General features: G+C 38.1%; 2 protein-coding genes across 5 annotated transcripts in view; one reads left to right on the top strand and one right to left on the bottom strand.

Annotated features, from left to right (window-relative positions):
- Window positions 1-491: 491 nt before the first annotated feature.
- On the bottom strand, window positions 492-14257 carry dhtkd1 (dehydrogenase E1 and transketolase domain containing 1). The gene is made up of 17 exons (XM_052119642.1): window positions 13994-14257; window positions 13609-13761; window positions 10666-10877; window positions 10274-10468; window positions 8898-9167; window positions 8308-8479; window positions 8003-8201; window positions 6429-6741; window positions 5191-5275; window positions 4896-5035; window positions 4571-4721; window positions 4331-4437; window positions 2228-2392; window positions 2058-2140; window positions 1770-1939; window positions 1572-1657; window positions 492-1445 (listed from the first exon to the last, which is right to left on the bottom strand). Exons 1-17 carry the CDS (start codon window positions 14166-14168, stop codon window positions 1344-1346), a joined length of 2778 nt encoding a protein of 925 aa, XP_051975602.1. The 5' UTR covers window positions 14169-14257; the 3' UTR covers window positions 492-1343.
- Window positions 14258-18181: 3924 nt separating this feature from the next.
- Window positions 18182-20352, top strand: part of LOC127638600 (potassium voltage-gated channel subfamily C member 1-like) — a 36867-nt gene continuing 34696 nt past the window's right edge. For all 4 annotated transcript variants that reach the window (XM_052120183.1, XM_052120181.1, XM_052120182.1 and 1 more), the window contains exon 1: window positions 18182-19867. In XM_052120183.1, the coding sequence (XP_051976143.1) occupies window positions 19301-19867 (567 nt within the window). In that variant the 5' untranslated portion in view covers window positions 18182-19300. The remainder of the gene's footprint in view (window positions 19868-20352) is intronic.

The following is a 20352-nucleotide window of genomic DNA, read 5'->3' as shown; positions in this document are numbered from 1 at the left end:
ATGTTCAATTAAAACATCCTAAATAAATAAAAGAGACTGGATAAAACAACAAGGGCAAAATGTACAATAGAATACATTACCAGAACATGAAGAATAGGATATAGAATAACATAATATATAAAACAGAGATCACACAGAATGAAAATAAATCTACATCGAAGAGAGCAGAATATTTCAGGCCCATATACAGACAAATGTTGACATATTTCTGAAGTAATTTTTTACTCAAATATCCTCTGTAAGAATAAGAAATATATAATATATTTTCTCTATAAATTCAACATACAAACATATTAAGCTTTAAAGATATTTTTCGGCCCAAAATTACAATTCTGTCATTATATACTCACCTTCACGTTGGTGGAATGTCTCCGTCACCATTCACTTTCATTATGGAAATAAAGATGCAATAAAAGTGAATGGTGACTGAGGCTGTCAGATGGAGAAAATGACTAATAACCACACTTTTCCATTGTATTTAATTAATCATTTTTATTTTATATCTAGAACGAGCGTTCAAATACAAATTCAGTTTCATTCACACAACAGCACCACTTTTGGAAACAATGCATAAAATTTCACATTATAAAAATGTGGGATTTGAATGGGCTCATTATGGCTGTGTTAAAAAGCAAACATTTATAGCAGTGCAAACACTCTGATGAACAACTATACTGTGTGATTTCATTGTCTTCAGCTTTTGTGAGAATTTTCAATAATTTGTCGTCAATGCTTTGTTTCATTGCGTAAACATACAGCGATTGATTTGGAAGCTCTCCATACTGATTCTACATTCATCTGGTAAAACTCAACAACTCAAGTATCCATTGATGACTCGCTTTTAAACATTTAATGCACCAACGGTTTGATCTTGTGCCAAACTTGTAGTGTCCTTTTCAAACTACCAGTTCTGTAACATTACAAGGCCCATTAAATGGGTTTAAAACACGCTACCATAATCATTATTTCTATTCTTTACATGTCTCCCTACAGTTATCCAACACCTATAACTGTACATTTTAAGTGCTTTGAAAAACCATACATACTGCACACTTTTATGTATGCTTCATCAGACTTCTACTTACCTTCTATACAACATCTGTGTAACTACAAAGTCACAACCATGTGCCAGAAATGTTCGGTTAACAGATGTTCCCTTGTGTGTACTATACGTTTATGCGTTCAAAGATTAAATCAGCAATTTTCCTATGTTGCCTGAACAATTATTGACAAAGCTTTGCATTTGCTCTTAGTATGCCAGACCAGTAGTAGCACATCAGCTACAATGATCATTTATTTGTTTGTTGAAAGATTGTTCATGTATGGTTGTAGTATCTGTGGACTCAGGAGAAGGAAGCAGTCAGGATGGCTTCATGTTGCTGGTGGTGGAGATTGCCGATACCCACGGCGGGAGCGGGCAGCGCTGGTCTACTGACTAACCTCAACTGAGGGAAGACAGACAAGATGAACGGGTCAACATCAATCAGCTTGTAATAAATCATAATGCATCGATAATCTATTTATTAAAGAAAAGACCCTCTACTAAACGTAAAAAAGCTTGGAAGCCTCACCTTGCATGCTAACTGTTTTTCAAATCTTGGTGCTACAAATGACCAACTGCCCATATTCTGTGGCTCCTCTTGACTCCAAATAAACTCTACAATAAGAGAGTTACATCATACAAGCTTGACGTGCATTTTCACAATGCAAATTAACACAATCATTTGAGCGGCTACATGAAAAAAAGATCTGTATGTGAGCAATCTCACCTTTGGCGTTTGTGTATTTATTTAGTTCCATTTGCAGGGCCTCTGTAGGGAAAGGACACAGTTCCTCGACCCTGATTAGCACTGTGTTTTTTAATGCCTCTGGTAACGTCTCTCTGTGCTTCAGCAAAGCATAGTAATGTTTACCTGAACACAACAGAACCCGCTGCACGCTACAGGAGAAGAGCAAAGGAAACTTTTTGAATGTTCCTCTAGAAATACAGAATATGAATAGTCCTTATTGTTTTATTGAACTTTGAACAATATGTTAAAAGTGACTGAATTCGATACCTTGGAGGATTTACAGAAGTATCACCAATGACAGGCTTGAATGAAGTTCCTGGTCCCATTTCAGCCAAGCTTGATACTGCCCCCTAGTGTCAAATAGTGGTAAATACTTCATGAAACAATTGAATCTAGAAGTACAAACAACATCTCACACGAACACCAAGACAACTCACAGAGAAGCGGAGCAAAGTTTTGGGAGAAGCTACGATCAACGGTTTTCGGAAGTTTCTAATCATCTGTCTCCGCAAGAGATGGAAGTATTGAGCTGGTAGTGTAGGGTTAACGACCCCCATGTTCACTGTGTCACAGTCCACACCCTCTTCTTTACTGTCACAGAGCTGCAAAGAGAGTTTTATGCATTATCAGTGATAGTGGAACATGCTGTGGGAAGATGCAAACCTAGATTAACAGGAAATTTGTATGTGGTTACTGTTCAGATTAACATACCACCATAACACTTTTTTTACTGCATGTATAAAGTGCGCAGGACGCAAATTTTCAGTATGCATAAATACCCGCATGACGCAATGTTGTTTTCCAAAATGCAATGTGCCCGACTTTCCATTCCCAATGTGAAGAATGAACCAGAAGTTTGTTTGCTTGTATGTTTCAACACCGTGCCATCCTCTCTTGCTATTTTCATTATGAAATACAGGTTAAAATCTAAAAACAGCTAAAACAACTAAAAACCACTAAAAGATGTTTAAGATAAATTTTTAATCCTTAAAAGGTATAGTTCACCAAAAATGAAAATGATCTCATTGTTTACTCACCCTCATGACATCCCAGGTGTGTTTGACTTTCTTTCTTCTGCTGAACACAAATGAAGATTTTAAGAAGAATATTTTAGCTCTGTTGGTCCTTACAATGGAGGCCAGAACTTTTAAGCTCAAAAAAGCATATAAAAGTAGCATACAAGTAATCAATTTGACTTCAGTTGTTAAATCCATATCTTCAGAAGAGATATAAGTGTGGGTGAGAAACAGATCAATATTTAAGTACTTTTTACTATAAATATCCACTTTCACATTCTTCTTTTGTTTTTGATGATTCACATTCTTCATACTTATCGCCACCTACTGGGCAGGGAGGAGAATTGATAAAAGGACTTAAATATTGACCTGTTTCTCATCCACACCTATCATATCTCTTCTAAAGATATGGATGTAACCACTGGAGTTGAATGGATTGCTTTTATGCTGCCTTTATATGCTTTTTTGACATTCAAAGTTCTGGCCACCATTCAGTTGGATTGTATCAATCTACAGAGATGAGATATTATTCTAAAAATCTTCATTTGTGTTCATCAGAAGAAAGTCAGACACATCTGGGATGGCATGAGGGTGAGTAAATGATGAGAGAATTTTAAATTTTGGGTGAACTATCCCCTTAACTGACATTTAAACAAATATTGAGCTAACCTTAACTCATAAGCTACACATAAGTATTTTCTCTGGCACTTATTGAGTCTAAATTGACAGTATTCAGAAGTATACTCAAATGTTAATAGCCAAATCATTCTGTTCATGTGTTACACTTGCTATAGTTAACATTCATGTTGCTTCTTCAACAAATATCAATGTCAAATGTAAACCAATTTAATCATGGACACATCAGCACCACCTTGAGAACAAATAGCATGTATGTGTACACGCATATGGGATACTGATAATTCACCACAAATAGTCATTTTAATGAATATTGCACTCATAGAAGTTGATCTCCTGTGATATTAAACTGAAATAGATGTGAAATAATCAAAAAAATAGGATTTATGGAAGTGGAAATATATATTGTGACACAATTACATATTTCTGGTAAAGTAATTAAGCAATGAAAGTAATAATAATAATAATAATATTATATATACACACACACACACACTGAAGAACAATTTTCAGCCTTGGCTGGATAATAAAGTGAACTAAACAAAAAAATTTAATAAAAAAAAAAAGGTATGCATTTAAGGGTTAATAACGCAAACTGATTCTGAACTGATTTAGTTTAAAAAATGTTTTAAGGGTGTCAGCAAAATAAAATACATTTCTCCGGTGACTAGAAATACCACAGTCCAATTAAACATGTTTAATGAAATGCAATTTGTAACATCTTTTTATAGACTCATTATTTGGACTGCTAAATGTTAAGAAATCATTACACAAAAATTTATTAAATATGCCAATATATATATATATATATATATATATATATATATATATATTTCAAGACAATAACAGGACACATTCACTGAATTAAATATATTTGTATGTGTCTACCTGTAAAAATCTCTCGATTCGGCAGGATGAATGTTCTGGTCCGGCTCCATCGTACCCATGAGGCAATAAAATGACCAATCCACTCTGAAGGAGCCATTTAGCCTCACCTAAGAAGAAATAAAAACCTAACTTTTAATGCCAGAAACAAGGATTTAGGCTTAAATTTGAGGTGATAACCTGATGAGATGCACAGTATAAGATCAGTTCTGTTAATACAGAGGCACAGCATAATTTTCATACCTCCAGATAGAAAAGTGTCGAATATAATCTGGGCGCCATTGAAGAAATCTCCAAACTGAGCTTCCCAAATAGGCAGCAGTTTTGGCAGTGCAATGCTCATCCCGTATTCAAAACCTAATACAGCCTCTTCAGAAAGAGCACTGTTACACACCTTCCAAAAAAATAAATAAAAAATAATGAAATAATTTACCAAACTGAGGAATGTAGAACAGCTAGTATACTTTGTAACAATACAAAGGTAAAATGTGCCATCAACAGTACAAACAGCACAAAATACAATATAATAAAAGCAGTAATGTGTGCCTCCCTGAGCACTTTGGCTTACCTCCAGGTGAACTCTCTGTTCAGAGTTGATGTGATTGAGGGGGATATACATGTCGTTGGTCTCCTGACACACAACCATGGCGTGACGTTGGCTGAACGTCCCCCGACCCACATCTTGACCGCTGATACGGATGTTGAAGCCTGCAGTATAAAAACATACATATGTTTCACAGTGTCATACAGTTTTTAAACAAATACATTTACTATAAAGATAGTAACACATTCTTTATGTTTGTAGAGGCAGTCTGCGGGCAGCCTTTAGATAATTCTATAGATGCTCTGATCTAGAGTCCTACCCTGGCACAGCAGTGTGCCAAATGCCAGGGCCTCTGCTGTGGACCAGTCCAGTTTTGTGCCCTCTTCAAGTTTCTGTAGCCGAGCCTGTGATAGGTCAACACCAGAGATTTGTTTCAATGACGTGTCCAAAATTAAAGGCTTATAACTCGACCAAAACAACAAAAACAACAACAAATACATTTTAACAACTTATTTTTCTGATTTGATGTTATACAGTATATCTCAGGGTGTAAATTAGGTAGCTCAGAAAAAATATTTTGTTTTGTTCCCACTCATGTTACCTGTAACAGAGTAAAATTTTGTGTTGATATGCAAAGCAATCAAAAGTTATAGCATTGCAAACATAATTTATCAGTGCCCAAAAACATCTCCAAGTGTCTAAGAGCCTCTTCAAACAAATAAAACATAATAATTGTACATAAAAACTAAACATAACACAACCATGCAAATACAACATTGACCTATGGTATGCTCGCTTTCCAATGCATGCAGGCATGAGTATCAAGATCTCTTTCAGTTCCATTCTGTGTCATTTGAGCTATTATTGAGTCTGTCTCATGTATTTGGCGCCATCTCCTGGTGGTCATATGTAATTAGAGTGAATGATCTACTGTGCCCTTATTTGGATGACTTCAACCTCTGATTGAGCAATCTGAATCCTAATACATTGGTTTAGCGCTCCATGATGTTGGTAAATGTACAACATCATTTCCGATGAAGTGATCTGATTCAGGAAAGCTAACGTGTTTTTACAGGAAATATTTTCAATGCCGAAAAAACCCTGTACATGTTTCTTCAAATCTCTCAGTCAAGCCCTGCCTGTTGATAAATAGGCCCATGCTGCACACATGGATATATACATATTGCGATATGCACGATATAGCAAAATCTCTATTGATTGACACTTTATATCACCACCATTTTAAATATAGTCATATAGCCCAGACCTACATATAGGTTTGGAGCAACATGAAGGCCAGTAAATGCTTACAGAATTTTCATTTTTGGGTGAACTATCTCTTTAAGTTGTATTTAAACAGGAACATTAATTTTAAGGACAGTTGTTTATATTCGCTATGGACCTTAACTCTAAAACTAAGACATGAAGCAGTTTCATGATTAACAGACTCATGACTTGTACACAATAAACTGAGGGCCCAAGGGACTACTATTTTATCAGTTTCCTTTGCACAATCCTCATACTAAACACCATAAAAGGCGCAAAGTCTCTTTTTACCTGCACATGTGTCTTCCTCAGGTGACTGTGTAGTTGTATTTCCTCAGGTATGTCCACTGATTTGGCACCTACGAACTGCAGGAGGGGCACCGCTACACCAGTGTCCCAGGATGAGACTCTGTTCTGGGGCTCCACTAGACCTCCCCAGCGCCCCTGGAGATTGGTGGGGGGGGGGATATAGAGGGTCATGTTGCTCAGCCGGTCATTGAGCATGGCGTAGTGGGTGGTCTTGATCTGACCGCATTCCTCCTCCGTCATCAGACCTTCTGAGACCAGCTGGTCGACGTATGAATCTGGAATACTTTTTTTCGACCTGGGGAAAATGTAACCAGTAGAACTGAAACAGTCACATGATATTGGCATCTGTAGCATGCTGTTGATTAGCACAGAAAACCATTTTGACTCGTACCACAAACTGTAAATGAAACCAACTAACAACCAAAAAGAACAAATGAAATTCAATGGAGCAGTGTGTAACTGGCAGCAATTTTTGTTGTTGTTTTTTTGTTCCAAAAAACTGAGGTAGTTGTTGAAATAATATTTGGCAATCAAGAGCATGATAGAGCTAAACCACTAATTAATACTTAACAGTACCAGTAAGAATTGACACACATAATTGGTCTTTAATAATTAAAAAAAAATCCACATTTTAGAATAATAAAATATAATTTAAACTATGAAATAACACAAAAATAACTATTTCTATTATTCTAGTATTTCTACCCTACTTTTTTTCCCACACTTTTTTAATTCGGTCACTGTACATGTATGACGTTGTGTCATACAATTTCGGGTGCCCAGACACCGCTACAACAATTTTTTTCATACATTTTTCCAGATTTCCTCTGCTACTACATTAGTACATCAGTGACATCTGGACAATCTCAATGCTGATAGGCTTTCGCGACAACGCGTCATGCGGATTTCTCGCTCGAGTTGAACAATTTTAATTAAAAAAATACAATAAAAAAGCGATTTCGAATGTACGAGTCACGCCATTCTCTACATTCACACCTATTTGCATCGGCTTTGTATGTAATCGCGCCATGCGAAACACATCATTAGAATAGAAGAGCGGTTAGGAGGGCTGTTTAAAAGTGGAGATTTATTGTAAAAAACTGACTTAAATATTGATCTGTTTCTCACCCACACCTTTCATAACGCTTTTGAAGCCACTGCAGTCGTATGGATTACTTTTATGCTGCCTTTATATGCTTTTTAAGCTTAAAAGTTTTGGACCCCACTGACTTGCATTGTATGGACCTATAGAGCTGAAATATTCTTCTTAAAATCTACCAAATTTGTGTTCAGCAGAAGAAATAAAGACATACACATCTAGCATCCTGTGATTAAATAATGAGAATTTTCATTTTGGGGTGAACTATCCCTTTAAGACCTTTAAGCTCAAAAGAAACCTTTAAGATCAAGAGAAATAAAAATTCAGTCAAGCCTGTCTAAACTTTTTACTGGTTGTCTACATGTCAAATTTTGTAATATGCTACAAAATTTGGATTTTCCCAACCATAGAAATCAACACTACCAAAATTGTGAATATCAATAGGTATAAAACCCACCGGATGATTTTATACATTGCCGGATTCGTAAAAGAGGGCTCGTCCAGTTCATTGTGCCCCCACTGACGGTAACAGAGCAGATCCACAATAACGTCTTTCCTAAAGTGTTGCTGGTACTCCAAGGCCAGCCGGGTCGCTCGGAGGACCTCCTCTGCGTCGCCACCATTCACATGGATTATTGCACATCCCACCATTTTACCTGAGAAACATTACACTTAGAAAAAGGTCCTGCTTTCTTCTCACAGGAAATACCTTTTGGATATATACTGCTTTAAACACATTGCAAAAAACATGCTGTAACATACCAACATCACTGCAATAGAGGGTCGACCGCCCCCTCTCAGAGGGAGTGGTATAGCCCACTTGATTATTCACGATGAGGTGGATGCTTCCACCTACTCTGAAATGGGGGAGGTTTGACAGGGTGAAGGTTTCTGTTACAATGCCTTGGCCTGAGAATGAAGCATCGCCATGAACCTGTAGATGCCAGTTACATTAAATATAGTACAATGTACCATGGAAGAAACAATACAAGATTATAGCATTTCCAAAATACATTTTCAGTGGTACTTTTGTTCTTGAAGTTTAACGCTTAGGGTTACAACAAGCAAACGTTAAGATTAATGACTAATGTCTTTTAAGTCCATTCTAGAGTAACTGCAGAAGTTCACATTGATGCATAGTCCTTTGTTAGTTGGCTGATGAAGGCTTTTGTTAGCAATTAAATGATAGTCTACTGTATGTATACAATCTTATAAACCCTATGCTTGTTTACACAGTGATTATGTATTAGCATGGTCTATAAGGTTCCTGATGGTGGAATTATCCCATAACCAACTAGATTAGATTTATAGGAATTAAAATTTTCACAACAGCCCAAAAGATCTCGGCTCACCTGCAGGCAGATGACTTTGTCTCCAGGCCGAGAATGAGGGTCGCTGGAGTAATCTCCATCCTGTTTGACTTGCTGTCGGCCTCGAGTCTTGCCTTGTGTGACTGGGTTGATGGCCTCCAGGTGGGAGGGGTTGGGTAGCATTGTGACATGGAGAGGATGTCCCGCTCCAAACTCCAGCTCCACCGAAGAGGTTAAATGTGACAGCACATCACCAATAGAAGGAGAAATCTCCGGATATTCACTCAGACCTCTCATTTTACGGAACATGAGCTGAAAGATTGATAACGTTTTTGGTTTGTCATTGTGTCAAACATAGAATTCCCCAAACATGCTGTTCCAAAAAATATTCCATTTCACGTTGAATGACGAGGTGTAGTTTGTGAAATTAAGTCACATTAACACAGAATGAATGATTCACAAGACAAGACAGAAAAAAGGTCAAAGCTGTCACACTATGATTTGTTTAATAGAAGTCGACCGATATATCGGTTTTACCGATTAATTGGTTCCGATATTTGCTTTTTGGAATGTTTACTTATAGTGATTCTATTGTAATACATTGTAGATGATTGTAAGAGTGCATGTTTTGTTTCATTAGTGTGTTCTTGTGAGCTGGAACCACATACATTCCAAAATAAGAGTCCCCAGTGTATTTCAGGCTTCGTAATATCTAAAAGTCCAGCACTATGCACCAAATCTTCCTTTTTTTCTGGTTATTATTGGGATTTTCCATCTGGGATTTTACTTATTTTGTAAACATTCAATAAATCTATTTTAAAAACTATCAGCCGATTAATCGGTTATTGGCATTTTCCACCACCGTAGTTATTGTTCTCCTAAACAAACATCTAGCTCTACATAAAAAATATACATTGGAGTGAAAGAGTCCAAGACCATTAGTTAACTGCTTTTAATATATTTATGTAATTATATTTATATCATGCAAACTTCTTTATTACAAATTTTATTATCAGCATAACAATGAGTGAAAATTTGAATTTCCTAGTTACTTTCTTGTCCAAAACCTGATGATCACAGCTATCCCAGCATTATTTGTTTTGTAATTCTAGCATAATGTTTCAAATAGTATCTTGTTTGCTTAAATGGAAGACAATGGCTAACATGGACAATGTCCCAAATTTGTGCAAAATCTTACATATCTACAGTTCATTTAAGTCATAACCCAAAGACTTTGGTGCAAATTTGGCAAAATCCTTAAAAAATACAATTCAAGATTTACAATAGGACCTCAGACGTTTGGACCCCACTGTATAATAAAAGCAAGCTGTCTAGTAATTGGTAAGCTTTAAATTAAGCCTGTCTGTTTCGTTGTCCATCTATCAATCTTAATCTAGACAAGAGCCGATTATATTAACCTCAGGGGGGAACTGCAGTAGTCCAGTGAGTAGGTTGAGCCGTCCCCGGTGAGGCATGCCCATGACCACGTCAGTCACGCCACTGTAGGCTGCAGAGCGGAAGAGCTCGTAGAAAAATCCCATCATACTCTCTGCTCCTTCGCCTCCATAACGTTTCACTGTTGCAAACTTGGTGGCTAAGAAGTGGTCAAATTCCTCCACAAAGACAACAACAGAGATTGACATTTAATGGTGCAACTGAATTCCAAGTAGATCATATTTTCCTTGAGGGAACACTGGGGTTCACATGTAGGCATGGGGCATGTAAATTCACAAAAATAAGTGTTTTTTCAAATTTTTCAAATAGTGTTGCTCAAAGACAACATAATTTAGTCCCCATTGGTTTGTGGTACCTGAGATTCAAGCATTAGTTTTGCTAGCTGTCGCCTCTCCTCTGGAGGAAACGCCTCTTTCTTGAGCTCCTCAAAGCGGTCAGCAAACCACTCTCTTTCCTGCATGCTTTGGAGTTGACTGGTTTCCACTGAGATTCCCCCACAGTATGTTCTCTCCAGGTAGGCCACAACCTCCTCTGCGGTTGCCTCGGCTTTCCCAAAATGCCGTAATCCTGGAATGACAACGAATGGTACTAAATGGGACTCAACAGCACTCAACTATTAAATGAACAAAAATAATCTACCAATATGAAGTGTTTTAGGATGTCAGTATCCTATAATAAGCCCTTAAATTGTTCTGATTAATCTGCATATATTGTACTTTCTTCTGGTTCAAAGTCATCTCAAGCTTACATACAACACAGAAGATCATTATACTTGTGTCTGAGATTGTTAAAACAAACAGGAATCCTGTAATGCACTTACAGTGGATGTCTATAGAGCAAGTCATTCTACCAGAATTAACAATAAAATATACACCATTTTGAAAGTACACACGACTTAAGTTAAGCTAAATCAACAGCATTTGTGGCATAACGTCTATTAAAACAAAGATTTTAATTTCGACTCATCCCTCTTTTTCTTTGAAAAATGCAAAAATCGAGGTTACATTGAAGCACTTGAAATTCACAATGAAAGTGAATGGGGCATTTTTGGAGGGTTTAAAAGGCAGAAATGTGAAGCTTATAATTGTACAAAAACACTTACATTAATTCTTGTTAACACTTGTGTATTATTTGAATTGTAAAGTCGTTTTTGCTGGATTATGGGGTTTACGGTGTAAAGTCTTCATGGCAATGGAGTGGAGCAGTGGTGGCGTAGTGGGCTAAAGTGCTGAGCTGGTAATCTGAAGGTCGCTGGTTCGATCCCCACAGCCACCACCATTGTGTCCTTGAGCAAGGCACTTAACTCCAGGTTGCTCCGGGGGGATTGTCCCTGCAATAAGTGCACTGTAAGTCGCTTTGGATAAAAGCGTCTGCTAAATGCATAAATGTAAATGGTAATGAAGTTGTACAATTGGATATAATTTTCCACAGAAAAGGTTAGTAAGCGGTTTTATCACACTAAAATCATGTTAACACATATAGTTTACGTTGTGTGGCTATACATCTGAAACAGTGAGTATTTTAACGTTTGCAGATTGGCCCCCATTCACTTCCACTGTAAGTGCCTCACTGGAACCCTGATTTTTGGTTGTTTTTTTTTAAAGAAAAGGTTAATTTTTAAGCTTATCAATATTATACCAAAAATCCTGTTGACCGAACTTGTATTGAACCCAGAATATTCCTTTAAACAATAGACATGCTCCCATGAGACTGCTGAGATATTGTACAATCACTTATCAACCTTGTCTATGTGAAAGTTTATACCCAAACTTATATCATTATCAAAGCTGGTAACTGCTGCATGATACGCAAATGGATACCAAAAGAATTCCAAAATGGGATGTGATTAAACAATCAAATACTGTTTACATGAAACAAACGCATGAACGTTGACAAACCCTAAGTGCGTTTTCACATCTAGTTCGTTTGGGCACTCCAGGCGCTCTCAGGGCGTTTTCACACTTGGCAGGTTTGGTTCGATTAAAACAAACTCTGGTGCGATTGCTCTGTTAGTGCGGTTCATTTGAACAAGTGTGAACGCTGCCATCCAAACCTTGGTGCGCACCAAGCAAGCGGACCGAGACCCCCTGAATAGTGGGTCTCAGTCCACTTCCAAACGAACTCTGGTGCGGTTCGATGGACTTATTTATTTTTCATAAATACATTACTTTATTATTATTACTATTATTTAAGACTAGCACACTGATCTAACGATGGTAATGAGGAGCCTTTCCTTCTGTGTAATATGTGTATAAATATGTAATATTAGGTAACAAATGGGATAATAATGGGCTCATATAGGCTTATGCTCTTCAATTTTTAAAAGGGGGAGAGAAAACTTGCTGTAAATTTTGTTGTTGACATCAACAACAAAAATAATGACACTTGATGCATGTGCTTGTACTGGAAAACCATGAATAAAACTATGCAACATAAAAGGAAATGCAACCCAGTTAAGATAAGTTTGATCTATGGCAGGTCAACACTTGATTTCCAACGTAAAATCTGTCCTGAAGCAAAACCAGTTAAGAACCACTGAGTCAATGGGACAGACAGGAGCAGTCTGGCTGTGCTGTCGCTCACCTACAGTTAACCGTTAATCATCATCGGACATTACTTTAAAAGCTCACACAGCTGATGTTATTTTTCATTTAGTAGTTCATTTAACATGTAAACTAACATGGTTTAGTTATATAATATGTTATAGTTACATGATCTTTTTTATCATGTTTATAATTCTGTTTATTATAATTCTATTAGCTTTCTTATTTTTCCTATTTATTTTATTTTCAAAAGGGAGACTTTTTTTTTTTTTACACATACTTCAATAAAATAAATGCTTTCAAGTTTCAATTATAATAAAGTGTTTGCTCAAAAATAAATAAATAAAATAACCCTTCTGTGTTCACCGATAATAGTAGGCCTAATTGTTTAATACCGTATACCGTGATATTTTCTGAGACGGTTATCATACCGTGAAAATCTCATACCGTTGCAAATGAAGAGCGACTTTCGGGTGCGAGAGAAGATGGTAGAGCTCACGTGATCCTAATATTATTATAATAATATTAATTTTAAAGAAACAGTGCCGTTTAGACTCTCCATTCACACCACTAGCGACCTAACTGCCAGCCTCTGGCGACAAAGTAGCTGGCAGTGTGAACTCCGCTTTATTCAGCCTCGTTAATGTATATGTGTGTGTGTGTGTGTGTGTGTGTGTGTGTGTGTGTGTGTGTGTGTGTGTGTGTATGGTCTTATTTTCAAAACATTATTCCAAGAATTGTAACCAGAAACTGACCAGTAGTGTTAAGAAGTCCTTGGACAGCTCCATTCAACAGGCTGATCTCTGGCACGCTCTCCAGGACAGGAGCGTGAGGAAGCAACGGGTTAATTTTAGCAACTTTGTGTCCATGTGCTCGATAGGCCTCCACCAGTCGCGCCAGCCCGTGATCTGTTTACACATGATAGCGAGCAAATGCTGCAATTTAGCGCTCATGTTTACACACCTGATGCACTCAGACATGATTGGATTTTGCCAATATTGCTTTGTATATCTGATCTTTCTAGAACACACTGGATTTGTAGGTTCAGGTTTATTTTGAATACTCAAATGCATTCAATCATATAATTATATAGACAACAAATGCAACTCAGTTCCTGCGTAATGTCATAAACGCACCGACCTTGATTCAGCGCAGAGATCTGCGGAAGCTCAGAGTCTCTCACCGGACTCTCTCTCGGTTTGTAACCGTAGACACCCCGCTGCGTGTGATAAAAACTCGCTAAAACCGGCCGTCGGGCCTTGATAGAATAATGACCAAGCCTGCGTACGTTTGTAAGCAACATACTCGCAGACATAGTGGAAAATCAATAAATTAGACCCCGTCAAAGAATGAAATCAAATTTCCCCGACACTCCACGCATCCTAGAGCGCAGCCATAATACACGACGGCAGATGGGAGGTGATCATTTCCTCAACGCCGATTGGCTGGAACTGAAGCTTCAGTTTGTAAGAGGGTTTGGATAGGTCATGTGCTGCTGTGAAGTTAGACTAGGTGACGTTTCTAAGTTTTTAAGAGGAAGGACATATATGTCAAATATAGCTTGTTTATTAGTGATATTGACAGGCTTAAACACCAAACACACACTGCATAAACTAATATATTAAAAATAGCATTACAGGTGAAACAGTGAATATTACGAAACAGTGTCTATTATGAAATGTATTCTAGCCTGCAGATTTTGTGAGTAATGTTTAAATATTTAAATAACAAAACAAATTACATTTATATCTCACACGGCATATATCCTGATAAAACTGTAGTAGAGATATTTAAATTAAATACAATTTTTTTTAACTATTGTGTATATACTCATGTTTTAGATTGATATTGATGTCAGTACACTAACGACAATAATGCAATTACCATTTAATTTATTTGTCTTATTATTTATGTGCTTATTTGCTTACCTAGTTTAACTACTTGTGTTAATTTGGTTCAACTTGTAAAAATAGATTTTTTTGTTGAATATGATTTATTCCAACAAAATATGGATTATATAATGTATTATATTTATCAGATTTTTAGCCTAACTAGCATCTTTTCCTGCTTACTTAACCCTTAAAGGTATACCTTGGGTCTTTAGTGAACCGGGACCTCATTCCACCCCTGCACACACACACACACACACACACACACACACACACACACACACACACACACACACACACACACACACACACACACACACACACACACACACACACACTCACATACTCACACACAAGCACAAATAGCAACAAATCAAAAAAGTGTATAATGGTTAAAGTACTGAAAGTGTATGGGGTCATTAGAGACCCTAAGAGTGTTATGTGTGGTGTAGTGGTCTAAAGCACATAACTGGTAAACTGGTAATCAGAAAGTTGCTGGTTCAATCCCCACAGCCACCACCATTGTGTCCTTGAGCAAGGCACTTAACTCCAGGTTGCTCCAGGGGATTGTCCCTGTAATAAGGGCTCTGTAAGTTGCTGTGGATAAAAGTGTCTGCCAAATGCATAAAAATAAAAAATTTAAAAAAATCTATATAAGTTTACAACCAAATATTAAATAGATATCTATTTCTTTGTTTATTAGAAGATAAATTAGTACTATATTCATACAAATAAATATTATGTCACTGATTTTCTGTGCAGCACTGAACTATCAACAATGGTTTATTATCAGTATGCTATATGCGTGCACACATGCTGTTTCTTACTCAAGGTGGAGCTGATGTGCCAGTGGTTAACTTGATTTACATTTGTCATTGTTATTTAATGAAGAAGCAACATGGAAGTAAACTATAGCAAGTACAACACATGAACAGTATGATATGACTATTGTCATTTTGGTGTACCACTGAATTTATGTAAATTGTGCATCAATTAGTGCCTGAGAAAATAACGTATGTGTATCTTGTGTGAAACTTATGTGTTATGTGTAGCTCAATATGTGTTTGACAGCTAGTTGCGTCTGATGAAAATTTAGCGTGAAAGTAATGCATCCTGTTCTAGATTTGTCCTGATTTGTTGCATTATCTTGTTGATATATATATAAAAAAAACATCAGAATATATCAAAATAGATTTTATTCCATTATTTTTTAAATGTCTTGAAAATATTAGAAAACTTGTACACTATCTGAGCATTTTGTGGATCCATTTGTGATAGGTATACATGCCAGGTCTCTAAAGATCCAAATACGTAAGAGTGTTTTGTGAAATTCCCATGCATAAGGGAAATATGTGCACGTGTTCAGCAGGAGATTTTGTGTTTAGTACTTTTACTGTTTAAATAAGAACAACTAACATTTACAACCTCACATTAGCATATATCACAATAAAACTACAACTGAGAGGTTTAAATTGATTTTTATATATATATAAAGTCACCTAAAGGATTATTAGGAACACCTGTTCAGTTTCTCATTAATGCAATTATCTAATCAACCAATCACATGGCAGTTGCTTCAATGCATTTAGGGGTGTGGTCCTGGTCAAGACAATCTCCTGAACTCCAAACTGAATGTCAGAATGGGAAAGAAAGGTCATTTAAGCAATTTTGAGCGTGGCATGGTTGTTGGAGTATTTCACAATCTGCTCAGTTACTGGGATTTTCACGCACAACCATTTCTAGGGTTTACAAAGAATGGTGTGAAAAGGGAAAAACATCCAGTATGCGGCAGTGCTGTGGGCGAAAATGCCTTGTTGATGCTAGAGGTCAGAGGAGAATGGGCCGACTGATTCAAGCTGATAGAAGAGCAACTTTGCCTGAAATAACCACTCGTTACAACCGAGGTATGCAGCAAAGCATTTGTGAAGCCACAACACGCACAATCTTGAGGCGGATGGGCTACAACAGCAGAAGACCCCACCGGTACCACTCATCTCCACTACAAATAGGAAAAAGAGGCTACAATTTGCAAGAGCTCACCAAAATTGGACAGTTGAAGACTGGAAAAATGTTGCCTGGTCTGATGAGTCTCGATTTCTGTTGAGACATTCAGATGGTAGAGTCAGAATTTGGCATAAACAGAATGAGAACATGGATCCATCATGCCTTGTTACCACTGTGCAGGCTGCTGGTGGTGGTGTAATGGTGTGGGGGATGTTTTCTTGGCACACTTTAGGCCCCTTAGTGCCAATTGGGCATTTTTTAAATGCCACGGCCTACCTGAGCATTGTTTCTGACCATGTCCATCCCTTTATGGCCACCATGTACCCATCCTCTGATGGCTACTTCCTGCAGGATAATGCACCATGTCACAAAGCTCGAATCATTTCAAATTGGTTTCTTGAACATGACAATGAGTTCACTGTACTAAAATGGCCCCCACAGTCACCAGATCTCAACCCAATAGAGCATCTTTGGGATGTGGTGGAATGGGAGCTTCGTGCCCTGGATGTGCATCCCACAAATCTCCATCAACTGCAAGATGCTATCCTATCAATATGGGCCAACATCTCTAAAGAATGCTTTCAGCACCTTGTTGAATCAATGCCACATAGAATTAAGGCAGTTCTGAAGGCTGAAAGGGGTCAAACACAGTATTAGTATGGTGTTCCTAATAATCCTTTAGGTGAGTGTATATATATATATATATATATATATATATATATATATATATATATATATATATATATATACTGTACAGAATACAGCACATGCATAAAAATTAAGAAAGTGAAAATGATTTATTCAACTAAAATTTTATATACACATTTTTCTGGATTATTAATATATTGTTTTTAAAACGAATTGTCATACTACTTAGCATTTACCACTAGTATTATCTACCTTCTACATTTAAAACTAATTTACTCTTAACCCTTAACAGGCCACAACAGCATTCACTTACAGTAAAATCACAAAGAACGTTTATGACAATTTCAGAACATGCAAGAAAGCGCTTTAGCGCCACCTGTTGGCAGACATAAGGAATTGCAGACACTTAAAGCTCACAAACACCATTACACGTAAATATGTATTAACATTATGACCATCTTCTCTTGGGCACTAATGCATTGGTCAATTTAGATGTGTATCATTTTAATGGCGTTTCAATGGTTGCACTTGAGGGCTGTGTGTGTGTGTGTTGGGGGATGCATCAAGCATCTCTAATGTGAAAATAAAAGCTTTACTCATCAATGTATGAATTCAGAGTTGCCTAGAAGGTAAATTGCCTCTTATCACCATTTCAAAGGTCGACGGAACGTGATGCAGCACGCAAATGTCCCCGAAATTTAACAGACCACCCCCTCCCCGCCCGCACTCTTCACGGACATACACCCCTCCCAGGCAAATGTGTTCTGTTTCAGTTGTGCACCTCCTACTCATCGCCAGATCATCCTCAAAAAACAGATGCTACAAACCAGTTCGCAAGCAAAGCGCATGCAACAACAAAACAATCGCGCGTTTAGCATCCGTCCGCGCGGTTTCTCAATAGTTTCCCTATGTAAATATGCATTAGACTGACGTTTTTGACCGTTGAAAAGGTTGAAGATATTTTTTGGACGCCGTCTCAAGTTAAAAATAACTACCACTGTTAAAAACGCGTCTCGAGACACCTCAAATACACCTGCCACGCTGTTGTGATCGCAACCGTTCTGCTTTAATGGGACTTTGAACGCATCAGTGGTTTCAACCCAACAAAAAACAGAATGTCCCTTTAACGAAAGCGCGTGGTTCCCTTTTGTTTTATTTGTTTTGTTTTTTCCCCGGGAACGTTCTTAACGTTTTAGGAACGTTCTTTTTAGGTTTTATTTTTAATAACCATAAACTAACCTTCCCAGAACGTCCTGGGAACCAAAAATTGTTAATAAGCGCTATCGATCGCGCCCGTTCTGAATGCGTAACCAATTAAGACGCTTTTGTTTTTTGAAAGCCAACAGAACTGCTGAAGGCAAGGACTGGTGTTTTGCTGTGCCTTTTCCAGGCAAACGGACGTGTAGCACTGAAGACATCTTTTGTTTCCTTTCAGAGGAAGACTGTAACACAATAGGGACACTGGACTTATGAGGGCTGGACGGATAACTGGCGCTGTCCGTTCAGCACCACCGCCAGTCTCACCTTGCGCGCAATGACAACGTAGAAAAACACCCATGACCCCCTTAAAACCCGAGACGGGGCGTCGGAATCTTATTATTTCGAGGAAGACGGTTTCCAGCTATCCTTTGGAGTCATTCAAGGCCATGTAATCACTTTGGATAAAGCGCTTTTGGATTTCCATTGTTGATCTCGAATGGTGAGAAAGCGTGTTATTGACATGCACTTGGAAACATTGGCTACTAAAACGCACCAGCGACATATTGATCTACTTTTGTAATACACATCATTTGCACTCTTTATGAACATTGCATTGTTTGATAAGGTCTAGGCACATGTGTTGCACGGGTCCCAGCGGTACGATGATGCCCGGCGTTGGTTGGAGATATGACTAGAAGGGGACGCGATGGGCCAAGGCGACGACAAGGATCGCATCGTGATCAACGTCGGAGGAATCAAGCACCAGACCTACCGCAGCACCCTGCGCACCCTGCCCGGAACACGGCTCTCCTGGCTGGCGGAGCCCGACGCACCCAACAACTTCGAATATGATGCAAACATCGGGGAGTTTTTCTTCGACCGTCACCCTGGTGTCTTCGCACACATCCTCAACTATTACCGCACGGGCAAGCTGCATTGTCCGGCGGACGTGTGCGGACCCTTATACGAGGAGGAACTTGCGTTCTGGGGTATCGACGAGACGGACGTGGAGCCGTGTTGCTGGATGACTTATCGGCGACATCGGGAAGCCGAGGAGGCTTTGGACAGCTTCGCTGGGGGTGCCCTCGATCTCGGGCACGAAGACCCGGAGCCTGATGGGGTGGTAGAGGCAGCCGAGGGTGACGAGGGCGTTGAGATGACCCGGAGACTGGCGCAAGGCGACTCACCCGACAAAAGATCTGGGCGTTGGAGCCGATGGCAGAAGAAGACTTGGGCGCTCTTTGAGGACCCCTATTCATCGAAATATGCGCGGGTGAGTGCCAATAGATGTTACACAGTATAACATACCCCAATATGTTCTGCAGACCACTTGACGTATATATGTCCTAATGAACACACCAATTGATTGATAATATGACAAAACAGTGGTTGAAACATCCATGCAATTGCCACCAACTTATGTTGTGGAACAAAGAAAAACAAAGATGCCCTTAAATTCCCACATTTTGAGTGACCTTGAAAAAAAAGACCTTAAAATCAAGAATAATACCACATATTCAGGATTGTGGGAACCCAAATTCGACCAATAATCTGAGTATTCAAGGAATATTCCGTGTTCAATACAAATTAAACTCAATCATCAGCATTTGTGGGATAATGTGGTTACTACAAAAAACGTAATTTTGACTTGTTCCTCCTTTTCTTGAAAAAAAAAAAAACTGTAAAAGCGACGATTTAAACAACTCTACAGTTCAAATAAACAGATAATACAGAGTTTTAACAGATGCATTAATGTAA

The sequence above is a fragment of the Xyrauchen texanus genome, chromosome 46 (genome assembly GCF_025860055.1).
Source record: "Xyrauchen texanus isolate HMW12.3.18 chromosome 46, RBS_HiC_50CHRs, whole genome shotgun sequence".
Taxonomy (NCBI): Eukaryota; Metazoa; Chordata; class Actinopteri; order Cypriniformes; family Catostomidae; genus Xyrauchen; species Xyrauchen texanus.
Note: the sequence above shows the minus strand (reverse complement) of the source record. Positions and strands in the feature narration are given on the sequence as shown.

What these genes read in the sequence shown, in the direction of transcription:
- dhtkd1 (XM_052119642.1), bottom strand. Translation starts at nt 14,168, where the DNA reads ATGTCTGCGAGTATGTTGCTTACAAACGTACGCAGGCTTGGTCATTAT. An exon ending in AACTAATGCTTGAATCTCAG is followed by an intron (nt 10,469 to 10,665) that starts GTACCACAAACC and finishes GTCTTTGTGGAG; the next exon opens with GAATTTGACCACTTCTTAGC. An exon ending in TAAATACACAAACGCCAAAG is followed by an intron (nt 1,658 to 1,769) that starts GTGAGATTGCTC and finishes CTCTTATTGTAG; the next exon opens with AGTTTATTTGGAGTCAAGAG.